Source organism: Cynocephalus volans, chromosome 5, assembly GCF_027409185.1.
Source record: "Cynocephalus volans isolate mCynVol1 chromosome 5, mCynVol1.pri, whole genome shotgun sequence".
Taxonomy (NCBI): Eukaryota; Metazoa; Chordata; class Mammalia; order Dermoptera; family Cynocephalidae; genus Cynocephalus; species Cynocephalus volans.
This window is the reverse complement of record NC_084464.1, coordinates 156,086,186-156,103,807: the sequence shown is the minus strand read 5'-3', so window position 1 is coordinate 156,103,807 and position 17,622 is coordinate 156,086,186. Positions and strand designations below refer to the sequence as shown.

At 38.5% G+C, this 17,622-nt stretch overlaps 1 protein-coding gene across 2 annotated transcripts in view; it reads right to left on the bottom strand.

Moving 5' to 3' along the window:
* The window catches only part of SNX9 (sorting nexin 9), a 118,309-nt gene that overhangs the window by 30,911 nt on the left and 69,776 nt on the right, over positions 1–17,622 (bottom strand). Inside the window, exons 5-8 of one of the 2 annotated variants that reach the window (XM_063096665.1) lie at positions 15,835–15,927; positions 9,030–9,195; positions 4,981–5,131; positions 1,371–1,455 (exon numbers count right to left, since the gene is read on the bottom strand). In XM_063096665.1, the coding sequence (XP_062952735.1) occupies positions 1,371–1,455; positions 4,981–5,131; positions 9,030–9,195; positions 15,835–15,927 (495 nt within the window). The remainder of the gene's footprint in view (positions 1–1,370; positions 1,456–4,980; positions 5,132–9,029; positions 9,196–15,834; positions 15,928–17,622) is intronic. The other variant, XM_063096666.1, reaches the window with a different exon arrangement.

Genomic DNA, 17,622 nt, shown 5'->3' with positions numbered 1-17,622 from the left:
GAATTCATAAGCTGAGCTGGGGGAACTTCCCTCAGTGGCTGGGACCAAGAGAGGAGACTCTAATTGGCTAGAGCCTAATATCCTTGGGGCCATATTTTATTAGTGGGCGGGGTTTCTGCACCTACAAAGCAGGAACCAGGTCTCTGCTTTCTCTTGGCTTCCTGAAGACTAGATGGCTTTCCTTTTTCCTCAGCTTCCTTTTCCAAGCATGAAGCCCACGCAGGCAGGCCTCCCTATTGGGTACACGGGCCCAGTTCTACCTAACATTTGTGGGACAATGAAAAGGCTGCGACCACTGTCATGGTTGTGACAAAGTCTCCTTTACGAATCTGAGGGGCAGAGCCATGGGCTCTTAATTCTGAGGACTTTTAAATTTAATGAAAAGAATAAAAAAGTCTGAAGAGAACAGGAAAAAATTAAAATAGTCTATAACTTCTCAGGAAATAATTACCCCAAATTTGCTTTGAAGAAAAAAGGATAAAAGGGGCTCTTGGTTACAATCCTTCTGACCGGAAGCTTCCAAGATTTCAAGCTTTTCAAAGATGTGGGAACAAGTAACTAAAGAATCCAATATCATTCCTGCAATCTTATTAAGTATCCTAGGACAGAATAAGACCAGACGTCTCTTCATCCTTGTTTGAGTTCCTGGTGATTACTCTCAAGGCTCCCCCATGCCCCCAGTCCTCTAGTTATAGGTTATATCAATGGGGTCAGAAGATAGCCACAGTTCTCTTTTCCAGAATTTAAATAGGGAATATATAGCTAGATATTACCTAGATAAAAAAAATCTATCAGTAATAGAAATATGGGATGAAACCAAAGAGCCTGTGTCAGTTGTATAACAATCAAGTTATTCTAAGACAGATATTCTTAATGGTGTCATAAACTCCCAGATTGCCAGCTCCTTACTTTGACCTGACAGCTGGTTTATTGGAAAAAACACTATTAGCAACATATTGAAAAAGACATCTTATTCTGATAACATACACGTACTTTGCCAGGATAGGAGCCTAAATATTTGAATTGAGTTGATTAGCTAAACAATTAGGGCTAGTAGAAAAACAATATGTAAAATATATTTAAAAGATACTTTAGAAAAAATTATTAAAAATATATATATTATGAGTGTTGTTGGCTCAATATTAATAGTTTGAAAGCCAAAAACGAAGAATAAATAATATAATGACCAGCATTAATTTATGCTAATTATCTTTAGTACTCCTAAAATACTAACATAGACTATCAGTTACCTGGGGCATTAAATGTGTTTAAAAATACTTTCCAAAAGATTAACAACCCTCTTAGCTTTAAGGTATTATAAAAGAGATGAATTACAAACAAAACGAATAAACAAAAATGAACAAACTTACGATGATGGGAATTTTCTCTTTGGGTTTTGCTAGCGGTTTGGCCAACAAATACTGTTCCATTCCAGGTTTTGCAAATCCAGGAAATCTAGTCATGGAGATAAATGCTTGTGAGCCTTATGTCTTTTCTTATAAGAATTCTACAAGTCTTGTCCACATTTACTTAATGCACCAGTTTTAACTTTGTTCTGTCTTTCAGATGTGCTAGAGCTGGGAAACTGTGGTAAACAAAACCTAATATAATCAGATTGTTCAATGGCCAATTAGTCATTTAATTAAGCTTGATCTGGTGAAGAGAGTGGTTTGACTCCAGAAGGTGTGATATTTATGGGTACTCTATTTGCTTAATGGGGTCCAAAACATTCTATCACCCAACAAGGAGAGAGGTACAGACTTGAAAAATGCCCCCCAGTTCACAGAAGCAGTAAGGACCCAGCACACAAACTGGAGTTGACCACATGGGACAACAGCCACATGCTGGCACTTCCACACCCAATTAAAGTTGGCTTTCACCATACTCACTCTGGGAGGCCACAATTATCCCAAAGAAGCTGCCACTGTTCATAAGCATTTGTGCCATGTTCTTTTGGAATTGCCTTCAGAACCAGTTTAAGAGACCCAACAGAAAACAAGTTTCCTTAGTAAAGAGAACCAAAGTGAAATAAATAAATTTGGCTACTTTTCTTTTGGGGGGATGACGGGGGATGGTCATGTAAGACTCAAAAACATAATAAACTTGACTACTTCCAGAAATAAAAAATCTACATCCAAAGGAAGTTTCTAAAATTAGAGAAGAGCTAGAATAAACGCATAGCCTTTCAAAGTGCTACTTCTGAAAAAGACAAGATTAATTTTGGTTTTAGAATTATTTCTAAGAAACAGTTAAAAAAAACCCCTCAGAAAGAGTAATACCTAAAATAGAGAAAAAATATTATTTCTACAAAATCCCAGTTATGTTACTTCTAATTTCCTTCCTATACCAAATCAAAAGCCAAAGTGATGCTCTCAGGGATCCGTTTCTTTTCTTTCGTTCTCAATGGACTTTCTCCAGTCCCCTTTCCCTAGACATTCTTTAAAACACAGCTCATGCAAGACAGAACAAAGAAGAGGCTTGGAGCTGGAGGGACCTGGAACTGAAACCCAAAGCCAACACTTCTGTGGCTTTAGAAGCCTCAGTCTCCTTGTGTCAAGAATGGACCAAGATGATATACCTTTTAATTAAGGGAATTAAATGAAAATATTTCTGTAAAGAGCCTAGTATGTACTCAATAAATTTAAATGATCAGTAACTATGTCATCATCTCTTTGAAAGTATTCCCTGCAGCCTCAGGAAAAGCTGTCTCTGTGCTCCCTCACATTCTGAGCATATTTTTGCTGTACAATTTATTACACTTAATTCCCATTACCCATTTACACATTACAGCAGATTAGAAGAATCTTAGAGAAAGAATTTGTATTTTCACGATCTAGAGGAGTTCTGGAAGTATACTAAATGCTTAATGAATTCATGGGCTGACTTGGACCACTTTTATTAAAGAATGTGCACTTTTGTGGGTATTACATATAGTGATAACTCCTTGACTGGACTGTAAGCTTCCGACTGCAGAAATCACATTTCACATTTTTTTGGTATTCTTATAGACCACAGCAAACTCTGTGGCCAACTATGCACACTCAGTTAATATTCACTGAACAGCAATGTAATTTATTCATTATTTGAATATCAAGATGGATTCTTATAATGCTCAAGCATACTTAAATTCCTGATCTCCTTTTCTAGTATAAGGTTTTTGTTTCATGACTGGAATACAGCTGTTATATAAAATGGACTAATTGCTGAAAAAGCATTAATACTTAAAAAAATTTTTTTTTACAACTCATACATTTAAGTGACTCAATTAAACATTAATCTAGTTAAATAAAAATACATGGGGTTTTAAATTGTTCCCAGTACCACAAAGACAGAGAAGCCTCAGAGGTACAGGTTCACATTAGGACTATGCTAATTCAACTTCAACTTGGAATGACATCTTAGAACAGAAAGAATCATTTAATGAGCCCTCTTTGCTTTAGACATGAGGAAACTGAGGCTCAAACAGGTCATCAAACTTGCCTGAGATCATTCAGCAAGTTAGAGAGCAAGCATGGAGAAAAGGAAAGCGTGGGAAACTAGAGTCAGAGACCCAGGAGGCATGAGCCAGAGCCTCAGTCACCAGCTATGAAAACTTGGCTGCTCATTTTTCACAGTCTCTGCTTCCTCATTTGCAAAATAGGGCCAAGAGACAAATTACATTTAAGTGGATTTTAAAAACACTTTATATTTAGGTTTAAAGAACAACTGAGAGTAATATATGGCACTACTGACCATATTGAGAAATTCAAATTTGACTCTAAGAAACAAGATACAGTTGATAATGAATGATTAATTTTATTGCGCATGAAATTTAGCATGAAAATACATAATGGAAGAAACTGGATAGAGAGGCAGAAAAAGTATGCGGTTTAAGATAATTCATTTAATCACCTGAAGCTATTTAAATATACTATGGAGAACTTGTAGGACTCATTAAACTAGATCTAGACCTAGATCTTAATATCTAGAAATATGTCAAACATTATCTTTTCATTTTTTTCCAGACATAGATTAATAAAAAAAAAATTAATTTTTTTCCAGACATAGATATGCTTTGAATCATGGACTTGGAATATTGAGAAGATGTATTAGTAATTTTAGAAAATAAACTATTTTAAACATAACTGCTGGAAGAAGAGTACTTGAAGATTCTTATTAAAGTCATAATTTATATCTCCTTCAAGCTATACTGGTGTAAACTACAGACTTATGTACAACTCTCTACCAGAAAATCTTACAGTGCTATGTCCATGTTCCCTACATTTGCCTGTTAAGCGATTTATCTACAAGTACTATTAAAAACATTTTTTTGGAATCTAAGAGAAATCTAAATGAAAACAAAGATCTTAACCACATTAGGCATAGCAGCTGAGAGCATGTGCCCCAGAGATGGAGGGCCTGGAATCCTGACTTAGAGCACTTACCACCGACGTGAGCCTGAGTGCTGCCTAACTTCTCCGGGCTTCTGCTTTTCCCATCCCAGTAAAACAGGGATTACATGTACCCCAAAGAATGTGAGGGTTACATGAAAACGCATACAAACCATGATGCACAATGCCTGGCATGTGGTAAGTGATTAACAAAAGAGTAAAACATTTAAAAGAGAGTTTTTATTATTAATATTATTATTTTTACCTTTCTTACGACATTTAGCAATGGAACCTTAATATGTCATAAAGTTGATAAAGGTAGAAGTAACCAAAGCTATTGGGCAGATCATTACATAAAATAAATATTTCACTTATTAACTTTGTAAATGAATATTCTTAAAAAAAAAAAAAAAAAGCTTCCTAGCTAAGATCCAAATAAAAATGACGCAAAACTTAGTACAAGACTGAAAAGAGAAAAAGCCACTGCCTCTTTGTATTTGATATATTTTTATATTTTGCACTTTATATTTATAGTTTATATACTTTATATATGTATTTTATTTTCTTCTACACCCAGATCCTGGTTTCTCCTACTCCATTTTTAACTTACTTATTAAGTGGTAGCTTCATGGAAGAGGCACCAGCACGACTGTTTCCTCGCTGAATGCCCCCTGCTTCCACTGATTCTGAATCCTTAAAGTAAGGAGAAGAGGACTTGGGGTCATCCCAGTCTTCATCCCAGTCATCATCATCACCAGTTGCTAGAGGTGGGAACAGAAGACCATCAGCAAAGAAAAACAAAATAAAAATGAAATTACTTAATTTTCTGATAATAACCACTCACTGGGCTAATCAGTTTTTAAGAATAGAGAAAAGTATACTATAGGAGTATAATGTAGATGTTAAGAGTACAGGCTTTGTAGTCAGATTGTTTTAAGGCTTGAATAATGGATTCTGCCTTTTAGTGCAAAAGACAAATTAGAAACAACTTAAAGAGGATTGTCAGATCAACTAATTTTTGACAAGGGCACCAAGAAGACACAATGGGGAAAGGATGGTCTTTTCAATAAACGATGGTGGGTAAACTGGACATTCACATGCAAAAGAATGAAATCAGACCTTTATCTTAAACAATACACAAAAAATAAACTCAAAATAAATCAAAGACCTAAACATAAGACTTGAAACTGTAAAACCCCTAGAAGAAAGCATAGGGGAAAACTCCTTGAAACTGGCCTTGGCAATGATTTTTTGGATATCACACTAACAGCTCAGGCAATGAAAGCAACGTGGGACTTTCAGTGGGACGACATCAAACTAGAAAGCTTCTACACAACACAGAAAACAATCAAAAAATAAAAAGGCAGCCTACGGATTGGGAGGAAATATTTGTGAACCATATATCTGATAATGGGTTAATATCCAAAATATATAAGGAACTTACATAACTTAATAGCAAGAAAACAAATAACCTGATTAAAAAATGGGCAAAGAACCTGAATAGACATTTTTCCAAAGAAGACAAAAATGGCCAACAGGTATATGAAAGGTGCTAACACCCCAAATTATCAAATCAAAACCACACAAAATGCAAATCAAAACCACAATGAGACATCGCCTCACATGTGTTAAGATGGCTACTATCAAAAAGTCAAGAGAAAACGAGTACCAGTGAGGGTGTAGAGAAAAGGGCACCCCTACGCACTGTTGGTGGGAAAGTAAACTGGCACAGCCGTTATGGAAAACACTGTGGAGGTTCCTCAGAAATAAAAAACAGAACTACCATATGACCAGTAATCCCTCTTCTGGGCATATACCCAAAGGAAATAAAGTCAGTATGTCAAAGAGACATCTGAACTCCCATGCTCATTGCAGCATTACTTGCAACAGTCAAGATATGGGATCAACCTAAGTGTCTGTGGATGGATGAGTGGATAAAGAAATTGTGGTATACATACACAACGGAATAAAAAAGGAGGTCCTGCCATTTGCAACAACATGGATGAAACTGGAGGACATTATGTTAAATGAAATAAGCCAGACACAGAAAGAAAAATACTGTATGATCTCACTTACATGCGGAATCTTGAAAAAGTTGAACTTACAGCAGCAGAGAGTAGAATGGTGGTTACTGGGACGGGGACAGGGGAAAACGGGGAGATACAGGTCAAAGGGTACAGAGTTGCAGTTATGTAGAATGACAGTCTAGAGATCTAATGTGCATCACGAGGACTAAGGCTAATAATATTGTATTGTATACTGGAAATTTCCTAAGAGAGTAGATTTTAGGTGCTCTTACCACACACACGCACAAAGATGACTATCTGAGATGATGGGTATGTTAACTGCTTGACTGTAGTATCATTTCAGTATGTGTATCAAAACTTTATGTTGTATACTTCAAATACAATTTTTAAAAAAGGGCTGTCAGTCCAAGTAACTTCAGATAAATGCATACCATAAAAATATTAAGTGGTACACAACAGAAGGCCTCCTAGAGGCCTACACACTGATAAATCTGATCTTGCAAACTTATGAATAAGCAGAACAAATACCCTTTAAGTCAAGAAGATTAGGGAGGACACACGGATGACAGATCTTTGAAAAGCAACTGTTTAACATTAATAATAAAGGTGAGAGAAGGGTAAGGAGAAGAAAGATGCAAAGGAATGGGTTGGAGTGTGGGGGGGAAGGGAAAGAAAAAAGTGGGAGAAAAGAAGTGATTAATCAGCATCAGTGGCCTAATATCCTGACAACAGTCCCTGTGTCAGGCAGTCCCTGCCAGCTCTCCTTCTCTTTCCCCACTGTTTAATGCCCCTATCTCCCACCTCCAGTGGCCGGAGGGGCCCTTTACTATCAGGCAGTACATAGCCCTAAGAGTGCCGCCACAGAGAAGCTGAGACTAATGCCAAAAGGAAAATAAAAGAAAAGAAACTATGATCTGGGCCAATTAACAACAGAACTAGACGCCAGCGGTCTAGTCCCAATGCTTCTACCCAGCCCACAGCTCCTGGCCCTACTGATGGGCAAGTTCCTGTCTATGACTGCCAGCTTTGAACCAGCACCTGTGCCCTCTTCTGGCCTGTGAGTGTGAGGCTCTTGCCATTGGGAAGAGACATTCAATTCTTGCACAATGTGCTCACAGAGGAGACAAGGATCAGAGAAAAATAATGGTCAGTCCTCTATCTTTGTATTTAATTTTAAAACAGATGTAAAAACCCCGTCTTAATCCCTGAATTGTTTCCTTTTCTATAAATTTCTCCTCTGTCTCAGTATTTTTATCAATAGCCTAGGAGTCAAGCAGCCAAGGAAAAGCTGAAACAGCTAATGCAGAGGTCAGAAACCAGAGAGTGATAAGCATATGCCATCCACATGGGTTTTTGGCTCAAGATTTTAAGACAATCACTTCTAGGCCTTTTGGCTAAGATCAAGTGAAGATTTTAAAACAAATGTGGTAGCTGAGGGACGTTAAAGTGAGAAGACAACATAAAAATGGAGATTTCCAGTCTATCTCTGAAAATGTGGAGATCAGAACACTAGCTCAGCTTTCCCGCAAATGCAGCAACCTGCTGGTGGGAGCAGAGGCTGCCCCCACAGAGAACGCACTTTCCAGTCTTCTGCAGCCGCAGCTGGCCGGCTCTGCTCTTTTACCAGCCTGGCCCCTTCAAGCGTTTTACTTTGTGACTCCTTGATGGCTGAGACTGGACTAAAGATTAAAATTAAGGACTATTGACAGTTGGATCCAGGTTTGCTATTAGTGAATTTTTAACTCAGATGACCCACTGTGATATTCTGATAACATAAAAATTATGTGTACTTCAGAAGTTCATGGAAAGATTCATATTTTCTTTTAGTTCTATTTTTCCATGAACTTTTTGAAGTATCCTTGTACATATTTGGTCTCTGTACAGAGCTCCTAAAACCCTTGTAATTTCCTGAGCAATGGTGGTGCTAGGTGTATCTTTATTCTAATATTTGGTCTTTGACCCTGGTTCCTAACATAGTCCTAATCCCCTGGAATTTCCAGGGTGATAAGAGTGCCTTTTTTTGTAATGATGTAACTTCTGGTGGGCTCCCAGATGGGGGATGGTCACTAGAAAGACCAAGCCATTGATTAGAAGCCTGGGACTTTCAGCCTCAGCTCTGTCCTCTGGGAAGAGGAGAGTGGCTGGACACTGAATGAATAATCGATCATGCCTAATGTGATGAGGCCTCCATACAAATCCCTGAACTACAGGGTTTGAATGTACTTCCTGATAGCTGCAAAGGATCCTGGAGAGCGGCACACCTGGAGAGGGGATGGACGCTCCACACCTGTACCCCAATACCTCACCCTGTGCACCTCTTCATCTGGCTGTTCATTTGTGTCCTTTAAATTATCCTTTGTTATAAATTGGCAATTGTAAGTAAAGCGTTTCCCTGAGCTCTGTGAGCTGCTCTAGCAAATTAATCAAACCTGAAGAGGTTTGATTAATCAAACCCTGGGGACCCCTGGATCTGACTCCAGGTAGATAGTCTCAGGATTGAGTTAAATTGTAGGACACCCAGCTGTTGTCTGCTGTTCTGTGTTGTGTTGAGTGTGGGAGTAGCCAAAGCAGTTTGTTTTTTCCTGTCTCTCACACCCAGTCACTCACGGGTGGGGCAGGAGACCCTCCTCACCTGGTCCTTGGTAGGCCTGGGGGTGGCCGAAGGCAGTGTCCCAGTTGTTGGGAGCATTTCTCTGGGCCCCAGCCCCTTCTGGCCTGGCCCCCCAGCCATCCGAGCTCTCCCAGTTCCCAGATTTGGAAGCACTCCAGGCTGACCAGGGGTCATTGCCACTGCTGACCTGTTGAGAAGGGTAAAAAAAGGAAAGAATATCTGTGACTCTGCAAACCATGACTCAATTCAGTAATGAACTGACACAACTGAATACAATAGGAGTGCTGGGAAAAAAATCAACAGAAATTTATTTAAAACAATTTTAAATTTAAATAATTTTTTTCAAACACGTAAGAAAGCACAAAAAGCAGCATCAACCTGATTTTACTAACGTTTACATTTTGTCATATTTACTTAGGAACTTTGAAAACAGTAGTAAATTAGCTATTAAACACAACTGAAGCCCTCTTTTTCCTCTTCCTCCCCCGAAATAACTACTTTTCTGAACCCTGTATTCACTCCCATGTGTGTTTTAATACTTCCATTGCATATGTACACATTCATAAATAACAATTATTTTATACTTTTAAGATTGACCTAAAGAATGTTATACTGCATGTATGGCTTTGCAAGTTTTTTTTTCACTCAACATTATGTTTTTGAGATTATACATGCTGATAATGAGGACTTGTTTCATTCACCTTAGCTGCTTTATAGGAATTTTTTGTATTTTTAAGGAGGTTTTTATTTTTATTTGAAAAAGTAATACATGCACAATAAAAAAAATTCAAGCATAATAAATGAATATGCGAGTTAAAAAATATGCCTACCACCTAAAGATGACAGCCATTCTTTCAAAACAACTACTACTGTCAAAAGTCAGTACAAATTTATACATCTAATTGGTTTTTATTTGTGACTGGGACAGCCTCCATTCTACAAAATAGAATGAGAGCTCCCACCAAGCAGAACAGTGGATTTTGTAAGGTGGAAACAGAGCAATAGAAAAAACACTGATTGGTTAACATCAGGTTACTTCAGGTTTTTTTTTTTTTTTGTAAGGGTTAAAGTGAAGGGGACTATGGAAATTACATTGACTCAGGTAGACTGTAATCTCCTGTTTTCAGGACAAACTGGTCTGTTTGGGGAACCTATCTGCTTTCTTAAACTTTCTGTTTATGTGACATTTAGCATGAGTGACTCCATTTTGGTTTGGTCTGGGTCTGCTAGGGCCTATTGCCAGGAGCTCAGTCCAAAGCAATGATCTCCCACAATTTTTGTTTAAAGATATGAATAAATTCCTTATATATATCTACTGAACATCCCATGCATTGAGATTCTTTTTGTTTTTAAACACATGAATGGGCCCAAATCATACTTTCTGCTCCATACATTTTTTTTTCCCTCACTTAACAGCATAAAACATTTTTCAAGGTATGTCAACATGTATGGACATAACACTCTTCTACATGTCTCCACAGAATTCCATTGTACTTATTTCCCATAACTTAACCAGCATATGCTGATGTTCGTTTATCTTGTTTTAGTATTTTGGTAAGTAAATAATACCGCCGTGCACTACCTTGTTTTCCCAGGCAACCAATAGATCTATGAGAAATTCCCAGAAGAAAAATAGTTGGGCTAAGAAGATAGTGCATTTAGAATTGATGGATTTTGTCAAATAGCTTTCCAAAGTAATTAATTCCCAAATTTCTGCACTCCTACTTACATGCTGAGGGGTTCTGTCTTGCATAAAAGGGAGCTATCATACCCTAAAATTATTTTAAAAATATTTTTCTCCCATTATTCCTTTGAGTAATTTTATAGTTTAATTATTAATATGGTAAATAAAATTTTTGAACAAGCAATACATGGCATACAGCCTGTCTCTCAACCCTGTCCCACATCCCTACCCCTGAGGCAAACACAGTCTTTTGGTTTTTTGTTGGCTTGATTTTTTTTTTAACATTTAAATCTTCAATTTGTCTGGAATTTACTACTTCAGGTGTAAGAAACTATATAGGGATCCAGCTTAATTTTTTCTTATACTCAGTCTATTGCCCGAACACAATTTAAAGGATAATCCATCTTTTCCCCACTGATGTGAGATGTCACTTTTATTATCTATTGGATTCCAGCCTATTTCTGGGCTCTACTGTTTCCTAGTGATCTATGACGAATTTGTACCAACACCACGCTACTTTGGAGCCTAGAAAAACCACTGATACTTTAGCATAATATCTCTTATCTTTATTTTTACACATGAACTTTGGCATCAGCTTAACATTTTTAAACTAAACCAATTTGTACTCTCCCATTAGAATGTCAAGTTTAAAAATGGGTTGATTTTCATTTGAATCAACTTAGTTTACTGATAAATTCAGGGAAAACTAATAGTGCCTTCTTTCTCCCCACAAATTCAGTATTGAATCTGTTTAAGAACATGGGATAGCAAGTTTCCCCCTTTATTCAAGTCTTCTTTCTCATATAAAAAACATAAAAGTGTTGGCTAAAAAAAAAAAAGAGAGAGAGAGACTTACGAGAAAATTACCCAAACTGTCTAACGTACCTCTCTAATGTTTAGATTGCTCTAGTGGCTGGTCTGTCCTTGCTCTTCACCAGGTGACAGTGGTGAAGCCGACTGTCTTGTGCCAGATGCGCGAGAACAGAGCATATGCTTTACATGTGGAAGTAGGATTATAACACCCCATATACTTTTAAGGAAAAAAATGACTCGTGACTTTAAGTCAAATATTAATAGCAGAAAAATGTTTCATTCACAAGATTGTGGACTTCTCAAATACATAGCTTACATGGGGACACTTGGCTTTGGAGATGGATCCTCAAGTCACTCTAGGGGACACTGGAAATGAAAGCGATCATGCTGAGAGTCTGACAATCACACCAGTTAAGAGAAACTTTTCCTTCCACAGCTGTCTTTAAGGGACGAATTTTATTCAGCAATAAATACTCCATGTCCTCCAAACTCTAAATTATGAGGTTTTGTTTTTTGAATAAAAACTTCAAAAAGTAGAGAAGTTTGGGATACTAAAGATGACAAATACAGACAATAATTTGTCTAGCGGATTCAGCATGATTTCCATATACTACTGACAGTGACGGTGGAATGCTGAGGGCCCCACAGTCAGGCTGCCCGGCTTGGAACTCAGCTCTCTCTCTTCCTAGCCGTGCAGGCAGCCTGACTCAGAGTCAGGAAGACTGCTAGGAGTCAAGTGAAATAAACTGCAAAGGAACAGCAGGCTGTAAACGGGAACAGAGGAGTGAGGTTCTGCCCGGCCCCAACAAGAAGGCTTTAAGAGTTATTAGCAAACTGGCTAGGAAGAGTTTTCATCAAGATGGGGAAGAAAATTGGAGATGACCTATTCACAGCAAATATCCTCAAAAAGTTAAAATCCATTTAATTAGGACAGAAACAACACGATGGTCCTTTGAAAATTACTTTATTTACCATTGATAGGCTTGTAATAATTATGTTATTTGGTTACATATATGACCCTAGCTCTGAACCCAGGTTATGAAATCCTTGTAGGTATGTTTCTTTCTCTCTATCTTTATTTTTTTTTCCTGGAACATTACCTCTACCTTGTTTCATCCTGACTCCTGCTGATAAGAAGTCTTCTGAAACTCGACCAACTGGAAGTCTCTTCTGTCATGGACCTTGGACGCTCTCTCTTGCAGATGACCTTCTGCTGACCTGCAGGGCCCTTCCTCTCCTCTCGGTAACTAGTACCCAGCTCACACAGTCTGTCTGGATCCGTCTCTCCTGGAACTTACTCTTCCCATACTCAAGTCTCTGACTTTGCTCTCAACACAAAACCCTTCTGTCCCTTAACTGCAGACAGTTGATCACACTAAAAACCCACTCTGTAACTTGGCTAAGGTTTCAAATTAGAGGAGCCTTCAATACTTTTCTTCCCTCTTTCCTGCCTCTTCCTTTCTACTAAGCCACTTCTTCATCCTCTTTCTTTTCCCATCCTTTATTGTACAAAGCTCCTCCTGACTCACTGTCAGCCGCGCATCATTAAAAACCCTTCATCAGATCCCACTGACCATGGAATAAATTCCGAGCTCCTCAGTCCATCGACCAAGTATTTTTGCAGCGTATGTCCTAATTTTTCCTTCCACTGCATTCCCCATTCTCATTATCCGCCACTAACCCTCACTCTAAAAATTCAAACTCCACACATTTTCCCAAACTTTTCTACTTCTCTGCCTTTTCCCTTGCTATACTCTATCTGCATGCAGAGCCTTTTCTTCATCTCTGTCACAGTCCTACCCCACCACCTAATGGACTCTGGCTCCCAGGGTCTGCTTGCTGATACCTAGGGCCTTCTAGATTCTCCCAAAGTCAGTCCTTTGTTACAATTATTTGCATATCAGGTAGTCAGTCCCACTAGTAAATCAGGGACATAAGCTGTTTTATTTAAAAGCATATCCCTCCAAAGATTCTCAAAACACCTTGCATAAAGTGGCAAGGACTCAAATATTTTAAATGTGATGTTCTTGATAATTTATATGAAATACATATTACTCTGCCAGACATCTAACCCTCATAACATTATCGTTATTTCTCAAAGGAGGAAATCAGATTTTCCTTGTGTATACTGACCTAAGTCTTTTCTAGGAAAATAACATACTGTAGTTGATCACAGCATAAGTGATTTTTAGCATATGACCATGGAAAAATGATTTTTAGCATGTGACACTATCATACTCTTAAAATAACACCTTCTGAGTTATGAAAGTGGTATCAACTTACTATGGAAAAGTTGGAAGATGCAGATAGGCAGAGATGAATTGGCAGGGGGATGGACAGATGTGTGAGAAAGGAGAAAGCAAGAAAAGTATAATGTTAATGGTAAAATCTAGAAGGCAGGTGTATGATTATTCTCTATGAAATTTGTTTGACTTTTCTATGCTTGAAATTTTAACAAAATGTTGGGAAATTCAGCAAAATTTGTTAGAAACAATCCCTCTGTCTTCTGAGCCCTATCAGAAGGGACACAGGGACTCAGAAAGGGCTGTGTCCATTGGGGTCAGCTGTCATCTCCTAATGCCTGTGAAGATGGGGCCTGGCAAACAGTAAGTGCTCAGTATATTAAGTATTTATTAAATGAATACACTCCCAAAGCACATTTGCTTGGACCTCTATGACAAACACATTTTAATCTGCCTTGTACAATACCTAGCTGATTATATCTGACTCTTTTCCTAACCCCCATCCCAATTAAATTAAATAAGTGCCAGGAGCAATATATTCCACATATTTGCTGACTTAATACTCTAAATTTAAAAGTTATCTTATCCTCCTAAGACAAATAGAGAAATACATTTACCTGGCATTATATCAGGAGACTTACTCTAACATATCCACTGGAAGGATTTACAGCATTAGCTAAGTTTCTTGAGAAAGCAGACTGGCTTGTACCTGACTGTAGAGCCAGAGGACACAGAATGGAGTCAGAAGGCCACGAGGTGGGAGTGACGGTAAGCATGCTGCACGCTGCAGTGCACGACAGCCGTGGGAAAAGCACACGTATTACCCACATGTAATATGGGGTCAGAAGGGGCAAAGAGAAGAATATTGGCCCACTGGGTGGTTTTTAAATCCTTTTATGAAACTGTTAGAATCTGATCCAAGGAATTTCACATGAGTATGGCAGTAGAACTCAAACTCTAAAGCCTGTCTATTAGGTCTGAGTCCCAGCTTCACCACTTACTAGCTCTGTAGATGTGGGCAATTTACTATACTTCTCTTAGTTTCCACCTTATAAAATGGCTATAATAACATTATCTTCCTCGTAGGGGTTTTGTAGGGATTAAATGACATAATGTATACAAAGCACTTAACATAATACCTGGCACACAGTATGCGTTCAGTAGAGGTTATCTTAGTATATGGGGGCTCATCTGAAGTACAGAGAAAAGAAGAAAGACTGGCAGTTCTTTGAGTAAATCCCCATCTGAGTAGTGCACCTACTAGTTTGTGCTACACAGGAAAAGATCATACAGTTATATTTCCAAATGGTTTTAATCCAGGCCATATTAATAGAGAAGCTTTTAATTGAATAAATGATAATAGGCACTTAAAATATTTTTTGTTCTAGCCAAAGATCTGTTTCCTACAGATACGTAAAAGAGGGAGGACGAAGACAGAAATGTTTCACAATAAAGGTCAGCAGCAACTCCTAATTTGGGGGGCTTTCGGCACACACATTTTCTGTGTTAAATACTGAGATCTTGGTTTTTGCAAAACCTCACCCCTATTGTAGCAAACTGGGTTACAATGATCTGGTTTAAGGATCTTCCAGCCTCTGACTTCTTCACTCTCAATGCCAATAACCCTTTTTTTCTCTCAACTGCAGACATTAGTTCACACAAAAATCCATTCCATTCCTTCACTGAGTTTCAAACTCTGAGGTGCCTCTGTATACCTTTCTTCCACCTTTCACCCTCTCATTTCTACTGAGCAATGCTTCATCGTCTCCTTTTCTGTCCCTTTATGCACCAAGCTCCTCCTGACTCACTGTCAACCACAGAATTAAAAACCCTTCATTAGAGCTCATTGCCCATGGGATAAATCCATCAATCAGCTCTCAGTGAAAGTCTCAGCTAAAAGGCCTCCAAGGTGTAAAGCCCAGTGACCTTTCGCATTCCTATACAGTCCACATTCTATGCTTCCATACCCCAAGAAGAGCTTTCATAGGATACTTTACCTGAAACAATCACCTCATGTGGGAAAAAAAGATTACTTTTAGGGGTTGTTAAATGTTTGTTTCCTCTTGCATTCAAGATTGAAATTTACCTTATTTATGGAAGAAGAAGGAGAAGGAGAAGACGAAGAAGGTGGTGACTGGCTGAGACTTTCAATACAACCCATCTGAGCCCAAATATCCACCTTAAAATAGAAAAGGTGCTCAGTGAACAGGGGTGAAAAGAGCATGCCAAAGCTTTTAACTAAAAACAGCAAACTCATGGCAGGGCTAAATTCACCAGAAAATGCTAGCATGCCACTCACTCACAAACATTACATGCAAAAAGCCCCAACTGTGTAGTACTGAATTACCTTCAATACCCTGCGTTTTCTGAAGTCTGTTCCTTGGTATCACTGAAGCACTAAAAATAATTATAAGCAGCACAGATGGAATGGACCAAATATCATGCAAGTCATGGAGCCAATAAAACAATCTTCAGAGAAAAATACAGCTAAGCTTTTAAAAATGTTAAGATTTTGAACCTTTTGCTTTCAAAGGCACTAGCAATGTGAAAGACCAGTCAAGCTGAGCACGGGCACCTAAGGCACCTTGAAACTAACCACAGAACCCAAAGTGAGTCCTACCGAGCCCAGCTGTGAGCAACGGAAAAGCCCAGCCAGGCTGTGAGCTCAGGAGCAGAAGTGAGTGCCTGCTGCTGGGTGCCCTAAGGTTCTGCCGGCACACCAGGCAGCCTCTGTGACAGGAGGCAACTGATACGCTTCCATGGAGCCAATCAAGGACCAAACTACAGCATCACTGTTAGGAGGACAACTTTGGAGCCCAATTCCCAGGTTTCAAATTCCAGCTCCACAGTTGTCCAGTAGGCAATTGACATTTATATGGCATTATGAGAATGTACTTTTCAGATACAACTCTCTCTTGAAATAAGTGGTAGTATTATTCCCACTTCACAGATATAATTAAACTTAGTTTCGCAAATCAATTAATACACAAAGTAGACACTCAAGATGTAGTAGTAAGAGGGATCAAGTTTATATTCCCACTTAAAAGTAAAAAAAGGACAAAATATGTTTTCAAATCACTGGACACCAGGCAATGAATGGCAGTGATCCAGAGATACAGGAAACAAACAAGGTAAGCCCTACAACTGCCCCAGTTTATTTCTTGGAGAAAGTCTCCAGGCCACAGATCAAGGATGAAGAATTCATACAAAGCCCAGCGGTCTCTGTGATTTCAGGAGACAGAGCTAGGAGTCTGGGGCAAAGTAATAAAGAAGAGAGCTGTACAGAAAGAGCTCTGGAGATCTGTGGAGGGTACCCCAGCTGAGAAGCTCAGTACTGATCAGGACTTCATGTGAGGAAACTCACAAAGTCGGGGAAAGAACTACATCAAAGGAATAAGAGAACAATCCCTCACACAGGGCTGTCTCTACCAGACAGAACGGAAAACCTCATAATTCATGGGGCACTGGGTAAAGTACTAAAGAATGTTTTGCTTCAGTCAAGGGGCAAATATATCACTAAATGTTCCTCTGGTCCCACTTACAAAAGCTTAAAAATAAAACCTGGAAGAATTAAACTGTTTCAAAGTAACTTAAGCACATCCCCAGAACAAAACTCAAAAACATTTATAGGAATGTAAACATGTCTAGTATATAACAAGGCAAAAATCATAACAACTATCACCCAACAAAAAATTACCAGGCATTAAAAAAGTAGGAAAATATAACCCATAATGAAGAGAAAAACCAATCAATTGAAGTTGAGCCAGTAATGACATATGTGATAGAATTAGCAACATTCAAAAGCAAGAAAACTTTCAAATATTAATGAGGTAGACAGAGAAACAGCTTGAATGGGCTCCCAAGAGGTGACAAC